General features: G+C 30.4%; 1 protein-coding gene across 1 annotated transcript in view; it reads right to left on the bottom strand.

The window, feature by feature from the left end:
* Positions 1-4857: 4857 nt before the first annotated feature.
* LOC139781678 (venom allergen 5-like) overlaps positions 4858-10028 on the bottom strand; it is a 28052-nt gene continuing 22881 nt past the window's right edge. The window contains exons 5-9 of the mRNA XM_071720548.1: positions 9834-9915; positions 7695-7855; positions 6366-6466; positions 5443-5537; positions 4858-5136 (exon numbers count right to left, since the gene is read on the bottom strand). Of these exons, the coding sequence (XP_071576649.1) occupies positions 5090-5136; positions 5443-5537; positions 6366-6466; positions 7695-7855; positions 9834-9915 (486 nt within the window). The 3' untranslated portion in view covers positions 4858-5089. The remainder of the gene's footprint in view (positions 5137-5442; positions 5538-6365; positions 6467-7694; positions 7856-9833; positions 9916-10028) is intronic.

The following is a 10028-nucleotide window of genomic DNA, read 5'->3' as shown; positions in this document are numbered from 1 at the left end:
ACAATATAAATAAATGCTAGACTGAAAGGCTGCTGACCGATAGACCTCAAAATATTTTTCAAGTGTGCTGAAATGATCTGAAGATATTTTATGCAAATATCTTTTTATTTAGAAATGGCACGCAAGAATTTTCAGTGTGTCATATCTCGCCTCTGACGTCACGATCTAACATGGCCGCGGCGAGTACCCAGAAGTGTTTTCTTACTTGATTTGAAAGCTCTTATAAAATGTCTCTTGAAAACTTTTAATTGAACTGCTTTTTCTTTCACACGCGCGAATCTATTTGGAAATAAGAAAAGATCTTTATTTACATTGTCAGCTGTTTAATGAGATTTACGAGTGCTCTGAGGGAAAAATAACTTAAAAAATCAATCGATAACGACGAGCTATCGTGCCGGATTACTTTTCACAATCGTAATCTCTGTTTGATGTGGAAAAAATAAATAAAAGAAAAGATCGCAGTCACACTATTTATTGAGGCAAGATGAGAAAATTGAGGAAAAACATATTGATATACGATTGATATTCACAGACCACAGACTATATACATCTATTATGCAAAGTTAAAACTATTTTGAGATAAATATCGAAATATAAAAGGTATATTATTCTAAATTTCTCTTATATACTATTTCCTATTTGTAATATTTAAATAAAGGCTAATGAAGTTTTCCACTCTCATATAATATCTGGGAAGATAAGAGGATTTATTACATATATATATATGTATAGCGATACAAATTGATATGTTAATTATATTTTTATAAGATGATGCTTTACAATTAATTGAGTTGGAATACGAGACGATAAGACGATGAGAAGACATAAATGTAGAAAGACACATTGGTATACATGTATGAATAACGTCTTAACACTCACTAATATATCTGTTGTTCTTTCCGTATTTTACTTCTTGATGTTTTATATGTATATAAAATCAACAGAGGGACTCTTGATAAAGTTTAATTTGCGAACGAATTGTGAATTCAACAACTATTCTTGTCACGTTTGTCTCTACATTGTAAGCGTGAAGATTCTAAGAGATTTTCTTGAAAAGAGAAACTTTCTCCTTTTTTTTTTCTTTATGCAATAATGCTTGTCTGATTACGAGTATTTTTATTGCTTATTGGAAATTGCCGGTAACTTCTTCGATGACTCGTTTTACGAATTTAGCAGTTTATACTTTTGCGGAAAGACTCCCACTTGATCTACTTCTTAATTATGGTACGATAAACATTTTTCCAAATAATTACGAAATTACATGCTTCTGCACAAATAATATAGCATTGCAAACCGAGCCGTTTCTTCTAATCGCAATTATTAGACGTTTTGACTCCTTAATAAATAAAAAAATAATTTATATAGAATATTTATTTTTTCATTTATAAATATCGATTATATTTGATATCGAATTATTTGATAATTGAGATAATTTACACTCCTTTTTGGTATATAACTAATAATATTGAAATAATTTCGATAAGATATGAAATACAGTCGACTTTGTTGCGCGCGTCGTTAGTAATAGTAAGCGTGTCTCTGTATTATTTGTAATATAGCAAAAACTGATCTGGCAATATTGCTGTTATCGGTGTGACAAAGTATGATAGATAAGCATGACATTGACGAGAGACGGTTTTCACGCAACGGAAGATACCTTCGGTTCGATACGAATCGATGCGATTTGTTCAATGCTAGTGCTCGAGTGAGTGCGCTTACTGAGCTTTCAAACGAGCTGAATAAAATGTCGAATGCAATCTAGCGAGTAGAAAACATTATTTTTTAAACTTGCATCATTTTTGTGTGCGTGATATAATTAAATATACGCTGTATATATTAAATTTTGTATGTCGCTTTTCAGGCCGAGTATATAAGGTAATTATTAAATTTAATAGTAAATTTATATAGATATTGTCTTGATCTCTGAAATCAGAAAGCCACAATTCCTTGACTCTAGATTGCTTTCAGTTTTTTCTTAGAATATTATTTTGATACATAATTTGATTGTATAATTTGAAATAATTTCCAAGTTATTAAAAATTAAAACCTTAACGGAAGAAAAGACCAAAAAGTTCCCTAAAGGTTCCACGAAAGATAAAATTTATTAAAATTGCTAAAAACAAATTATATCAAAGTTTTTTATTTTTTAACATTTATTAGCAAAAACTTTTTATACACATGCATATTGTTAAAAGCAACTTTTTAATTACATGCTTTAACGACGCGAAATATTCCAAATAAATAGTAAATTTTAATAAATTTTTCGACATATACAATTTTTGTGTGTATTAAATTTATTGAAACGATATTAAAATCCAAAACTGTCGTGCTACCTATAGCTTTGCTCGCCTCTTGGCTGATGTATAGCTCTTTGATTAAGGACGATATGTAAAATATAGGCTATAATTTCTATCTAAAAAGAGCACGTCACTTTTAATAGTATGTATAATAATTCGATTAGTGACGATTTTGTTTCAATTATTTAATTACTTATAGTATTATAGTTTAGTTTTATAACTTTTTTTTTTTTACCTAAGCCTAAGGAAATACTTAAAAATGAAACACTTGAGAACGAGCTTTGGACGATGGGTAAACTACAGGCTGATTTCTGTCTAAAAAGTGTAACGCAATTAAGTTATACGTGTAATCTTGTGTTTTTATGGATCGCTGAAAACGACGGTAGCCGTTCTATCCGTCTAAACTTCTAAACCGTGGGAATTAAGTGAACGAAATCGTCACTAATTGTCATTATTGTATCTACTATTAAAAGTGACTTATTTCAACTCCTTTAAAGCGAATTTTGACCCACTTTCCCACACACGGGTTTAGACGGATAAAAATGCTACCGTCATATTCGCAGCGACCCAAAAAAACATAAGATATTACATGCATAACTTTTATCGTACTTTTACAGGTAGAAATCGGCCTATTTTACCCATCGTTCTTTAGACTGGCTATATTCTTACGATAATACGATGCACATTAAATTTCCAACTTGTCTTTTCATATTAAATATATTGAAGAGAATGCGCATGGCGCTGTATTAAATTTCTTTTAATTCTGCTCTCAACAAGAACGCTGTATCATTTATTCCCGCTTCTTTTAATTAGCAGTTTTTTGCAAATTTTAAGGTTAAAAATTTCGTACAATTTATAAATTGTTTTTAGAATATATAAAAAATATTTCTTTGACGCGTTATACATTAGGCGAGAAAACATTATCTTTATCATCAAAGAGCTAGGTTCGGCCGGACACACGAAACAACTGACAAATCTTTTCGCAAGTTTCGATTATTGTGTACTTGGTACGTAAAAATATTGTTTTATGTCCAATCTTAACGAACCATGTTCTATATATGATCCGTGATCATATCAGACTCTCGACGCGACGATACATCGGGAGATGGTAATTAAGCAATTTTGAATTTTAATTCTTGTTACGAGATATGTATGCGGTCGTTATATCTTTAATAAACTTTAATTAGATTTTTATCTTATTGGGAATTATAAAGATATATAACATATATAACATATATTATTAAGATATATAACATATATGCTTACAAATCAAAACCCAACTATTAATACCTAAGCTATATTGTGCATATTTAATATTGCAATCAAGTATTATTTAAAAAATACCTGATGTATTTTACCGGAAATCGTACTTTCTTTTCTCTCGTTGCCTTTTCTCTTTTCGTTCCTTTTGTTAAAAGCGCGGAGCAGAATAGTATCAAAGAATAGAAATATATTTTGTTTGGCGATTAATCATTAAATAAGATTAAATTGTATATTAGACGAAAAGTGTTGTATATTTTATTAAGAAGGACGAAAGAGAAGGAATGGGATTAAATGCGGATTCAATGGGAATAGGTCTTTTCATGTGGTACTAAATATGAAAGAAAATTTAGACATCGCATTTTTTAAATAAATTAAAAGTGAATGTTTTTACACGATTAATATGCGACCATTCGACACAAGAATTACAAGTTTAACCAGTAATCTTTCCGTACTTAATACATTTATCTTAATAAATAAAAAATGATTTATCTCATAACATTGATTGCTTTTTAATCTTGAGGTAAAGTTGTACCATATCATATTTACCTTCTGTATCATAACGCAATCGACTAAAGTTCAATTCCGTCGTTTGGGGGCACTGTATTTAATTCTGAACCAGAAAGAAATTAAACAAACAAAATTTAATCAAGTAGAAATGATAGATGAAATGTGTGCGTACGAGACCCATGGATTTTTTCCGCAATTTAAAATCATTTCCAATTGCATTTCGATAAAGATAAATAATCTGAAGACATATCTTAGTTTTTCAAATCGGTTTTTGTCCCCGTTACTGTGTAAGCATCTTTAGACATTTGCATTAAATACGAACTAGCTTTTAGAGAATCAGCCAAGTCGCGATAAGAATTCCGTAAATTTTTTTCGTTTAGGAAATACAAATATATCGATTAAAAATAATTTTACATCAATTTCTTTCATTTCTGTAGTTTTTTACAAGTATCGCAACAAAAACAATCATTCGTGATTATTGACGTATCGATGCCTATATACCGTGTAATAATTTCATATATGTGATACGTCTACACCGCTGAAAGATTTATATTTATGCATCAACGAGTAGCGAATACCAGTTCAAAATTTGACGGTACATTGTTCTTTTACCAACTTGACGAATAATTTCTGTAAATTATGAATAGAGACTAGACGAGTTGAACTATAGAATAATAAACAAGAGACTTTTCTAATTTTTATCTCAAACGAGAGATATTTTCAATTAGAGAAAAACGCATCATTTTCGGTGAGAACTGGATCTTGGTAGTCAAATAATATTAGGCACGAATAGTATTTTGTGTATAATTCTTCGCCTTAGCAAAGGGATATCTTCTCGATACATTTATTTTAATGAAAAGTGTTCTTGCTTTAATCCTACTAGCGTTAAAAGACTTGATCGTCAGTATTTATTATATCACAGTCCTACGTTTCCAAAAACGATTCATTAACGATGGACAAACTGAACAAGTTAAACACATCTCAAAACTTGCGTTCTTCATAATATATCCATATTCTTCATATTATCCATATACACATAGAGCTCCCAAATAATAGTAACTTCCACGAGCTGTAATCACATAACATTCATTAACATGAGCATGCTCTGTCACTATAAAGAGTGTACGCGAAATATTTATTTTTCATGTTTTTTTATCGAAAAATTAAAGATTCCGACTCGTAGAAAATTAAAGATAAAATTGTATCTAATTATACGATAGGAAAGGTATAATAGAACACGAGAGATATTCTCCGGAATGATCGGAGCCATTAAAATGATAATGATATCGTTAAAATTACAATTTTTATACATCTTTAAAGAAAGATGTATAAAATGTTGAATTGATTATGTTATAAGGCATGTTACGATACTAACAACATAATCCAGCGTATCTATTGCTGTAGGACATGCCATAATTGCCGCATGCAGGTTGGCCTAATTTGTAAGGTTGAAAGCCAAGTACATTTCCACTGAAATGACGTAAAGCCATGTTAAATGATGATTTTGGTATCACATGATTTTTCCCGTGTATTTAGATTCTTCGATATGTTTAAAAATTATCTTTCAAAACATTAAAATTTATTATCTACAATATATAATTCGTTATCTAACAACGTTGTAGAGAGAAAGAGAGAGAGAGAGAGAGAGAGAGAGAGAGAGCTGAATGACAGTCCAATTAAAAAATTTAGTTTAAATATAATTAATAATATAATTAATAAAAATAATTGGAGATTATTATATTACTTTCAATCTAAAAATGAAACTTTATGGGAATTATGAATTAAATCTTAAATGTTAACTCGAGAATGTTTATCAGAGTGGAAACGTGTATGTATATCTAAAACGCTTGCACAAAATCAAAACTTGGAAATATTAATTGTACGATACTTTTAATTTCTATAATGCTATCGAAATAAAAACTCTAAATATCATTAACCGTTTTTCTGTTAAAACTATTTTTTTTTATTATACTTTTGACGGATTATACATTTGACGCGCGCGCGCGCACGCGGTTTCTTTATTACAACTTATTTCTATTTGAATGTGTTAAAATCAATGACAGGTACGTTTATTTAAGAAAAATGGAATTACGATACATGGAAACGTTATTCGTATTTATTAAGGAAATTGTCCTGGAATTATAAAAGAGTCCTTGAGAAAGTATCGTGTCTCCTCGAATTAAAATCTAGTTCTGTAATACGCTACCCGACGCAATTACTTGCATTTCCACACTTTAATACCAAAGAAACGCAAAATATAGAAAGAAGTAACGGTATTTCAAGGTATAGAATTCTTACCTCGGGCCATAGTTGCATACGTAATTTTTGGTGTAACCGCGAGCCGGATCATAGTAGAAAGAATATCCGCATCCTAACAAAAAAGTGTCGCCCCATACCAACTGGAATTAATCCAAAATATTTTCTGCAATAATATTTCAAGATCCACAAATTGCTTGCGTGTAAGCATGAAGCAAGTGAGTGGAAACGATTATACTTTGAATACTTTACAGACTTTATTCAACATCTTCCAAGTATCAAAAATACCGAAAACGCCATTTTTCTTCCATCACATATCGATAATATTTTCCTCCACTTTTCTCTTAATTTCGAATTTTTCCTCAACAAAAATATCCAAGTCCTAATAGAGATTTTAAGATATAAGGAATCAAAAAGGATTTTTTAATCAACAATTTTTACGTAGAAAGAATCTAGAATGCAAATACGTGATTAAATGTAAATATTATTTTTCCTCAAGTATAAATTAATTAAAGTTCGACTTGAGCATCTTCTATATTATGCGCCTTTATTTCAATAGTATGATAAATATTAATAAAGAGCAAAGAAAAGCAGCCTTTTTTTGCGCGACGACAAACTCGTCGCGCTTAAACAGTCCTTTCGTACTATCGTGATTTCATGAAAACTCATAAAACGACAACAAGTTTGTAAAATAAGAATTAATTCGGAGGTTGCCGATCGCGAGTTTAATAAATCGCGAATTTTTCCGACTTGATTCGAAACTGACCCCTACACAAATGAAACCGAACAAATCTCTAAAATTATATTTTAGCATTTAACGAAGAAAAGAATGAGAGAAAGAGTTGTTCGCTCGTACAATATTTTTTTTCCATTGATGCAAAAAAATGTTTAACAGACTTTATCGTTATATGGGCAGCTGGAAAAGTTTGAAACCAAAACACATTTTTATTCGATGCTGAAAGCAATTTTGTTCCGAATATGCAAACTGTAATAAAAGAAATTGATTCTCATTTCATCGTGAAAACAGCGACTGTCTCAATGCAAAAATACGTTTGTCAAAAGTAGATTTTTCTACTTGCCCTACAAATTTGTCTCCCGACGAACAAATCGAATAATGAATTAATTATGACGACATAGTCTCGTGTTGCTTTCGTATCGCATATGTGCGATAAGAAATGCGATTTTGTGACGTATATAATAAATTAACAAACTTTTTCTTTCTTTCCGTATAGATTTTCTTTACATATCGTTTAAAACGCGACCGCGGATCGTTAGGTTAAATGCGTTAGGTTATACGCAACGGAAAGCTTTGAGCACAACAGTTAACTCTTGTATCTTTCGGAACTTTTAAACATAGTTCCTATTACAGACCTGTGTGTAGTGTCCGGTGATTTTGCTATAACCGGAATGATAGTATTGTACCTCGTTGAACCAGCCAGAAATTTGTCGTCTCCAATTCGGCTCACCGTCGTAAGGTCCTGGAGGCCTGGTCGTCCATGAGCGAGCAATGTTCTGTCCTACCGCAAACCTACCTATACGAATCAGACGATCGTTTTGATCAATCAAAGTGATCGTGTGCGAAATGTGAACAACGGAAGGAAAGTGCATTAATTGAGGAATAATTAATGACGAAACATATTTAGTACAGCGAGCTTCCAAACACAATTCTTGCCAAATGTTTGTATATACTTTTACTTGTTAAAGAAAAAGATTATTGATAAAGATTTTTTATTCGACCAAACTGGCCATCTTTATTAATTATAATCGTCACGTTTCAATGGGTTTTAATTCTTCTAAATCGAATGTAATTTTGTGTGTTACATAGATTTAGAAGAACCAAAACCGTGGTCGCCGCGTCGCGCGTAATGATTATAATTTACCAAAACCACAAGATCAAAACATCGCGTAATGATTATAATTAATGAAGATGACCAGTTGGGTCGAATAAAAAAGCTTTGTTATTAATTATTTACTGGCAAAAGTTTCTGATTTAATTTAAAAAGATTATTATTATTCTTGCTCAAGAATTAAAAAGTTATTAAAAATTTTCTATAGACTTATTTTACAAAAGTAAACACTTATTTTTAGAAAACTTGAAATATTTTTTGCGTTTAATATTATATTTTTACTTCATTACACAGTCAAGTGTGTGTGTGTAGAACGTTGTGCGATTATTTATTATGATGGAGAGATATTTTTCAACTCACGATTTACATAGGTATTTACATTGTTATGGTTTATCTATTGCGAAGTAATTTGATTTTTGACACCTGTAATATCTGTAATAAAATTTTATAAACAATATTTCTGTACTATTAATTAATATCGATCCGTACGTCAGCATTGAAAAAGCGCTTTTTTTATTAAAACAAATCGCGCAACAATAAAAAATAAAGTTACCATGTTGGAAATATTATCGTATAATTATTATATAGATATAGGTAATTCGACTACTATTATAATAATAAAAGATATATTGAAGCAAAAAGGTAACGCTAACATAATATTAATTTGATATTAATTTATTATTAAAATTTCGGCACAAAAGTAATAGTAATCGTCAATTTTAGGTAATAGTTTTGATAATAAGTATAAATTTATATTTTTAACATGAGTAGTCTAGTATTTTTTATTTCTCAATTTAATTAATATCTATAATTATAATTGTAATAATTTTAATTTAATAGGTACTTTTTGCACGCATTTTAACATATTCTTGCTAATACATCTTTGCAATCCTTCTTCTTGCATGTACACATATATTTCTATAAACGTTTAATATTTTATTTTATTTTATTAATTAAATAATAAAATTACGTTTGCCTAGTATATAACATAAAAAATGAATTGTAATATTCTTATTATTTCTAATTGTGGCTTTACCGGCTTTGTCGGCAAATGTCACTATGAAAATTTAATTATCGCAACGATGACAAAGATGCAAAGGAGACAAAAGAGGAAATTTCTACAGCGCTATTCTTCTTTGGCATACTATATTATATGGATAACATAATATTTCTTTGGCATTCTAAAAATATTATAATATTATGTTATCCTAGAGGCGCATTGATAGCATAATAATTATTATGCAAATATGAAAAAGCAATATATATATAAACAAATGTCCTGACTGACTTACTGCACAGACTGACAGAGACTCATCAACGCCCAGCCCAAACCCCTAAAGCTAGAAACATGAAATTCGGGGAGTATATTCCTTCCATGACGTAAAGCACCTACTAAGAAGGGATTTTTAGAAATTCGACCCCTGGTTCGGGGTGAAAAGGGTTAAAATGTGTTTTCACGGATTTCTCAATATCTCTTAAGCCCGATGAGATATCGACTTTTTGCTTACAAAGGATTATACCCATACAAATGCTTAAAAACATAATTCATGATTTTGCCCTAAAGAGGCAAATCTAGATTCGGGGGTGAATTATAGAATCCTTCGCATACCGTAGCGAAGCACAGGGTATCAAGCTATATAGTTACTAATAAAGTTTTACTTACGGACATTTCTCAGACTGTCGTGTGACTCGGCGCAATGATCCGCCCATCTTTGTGCTATCGCGGCAAGTTCATCATCCCATATCTACAACAACAATAAATAAATAAATAAATAAATATTCTATTACAGTTTACACATGTCACATTATGTAGCATTACGAAATGTTTTACAACTTTAAGGTCAACTTAAATCAATCA

The sequence above is a fragment of the Temnothorax nylanderi genome, unplaced genomic scaffold (assembly GCF_030848795.1).
Source record: "Temnothorax nylanderi isolate EJ_2023f unplaced genomic scaffold, tnyl_v1.0 TNYL_tig0354_pilon, whole genome shotgun sequence".
In the NCBI taxonomy this organism is placed as follows: domain Eukaryota; kingdom Metazoa; phylum Arthropoda; class Insecta; order Hymenoptera; family Formicidae; genus Temnothorax; species Temnothorax nylanderi.
Note: the sequence above shows the minus strand (reverse complement) of the source record. Positions and strands in the feature narration are given on the sequence as shown.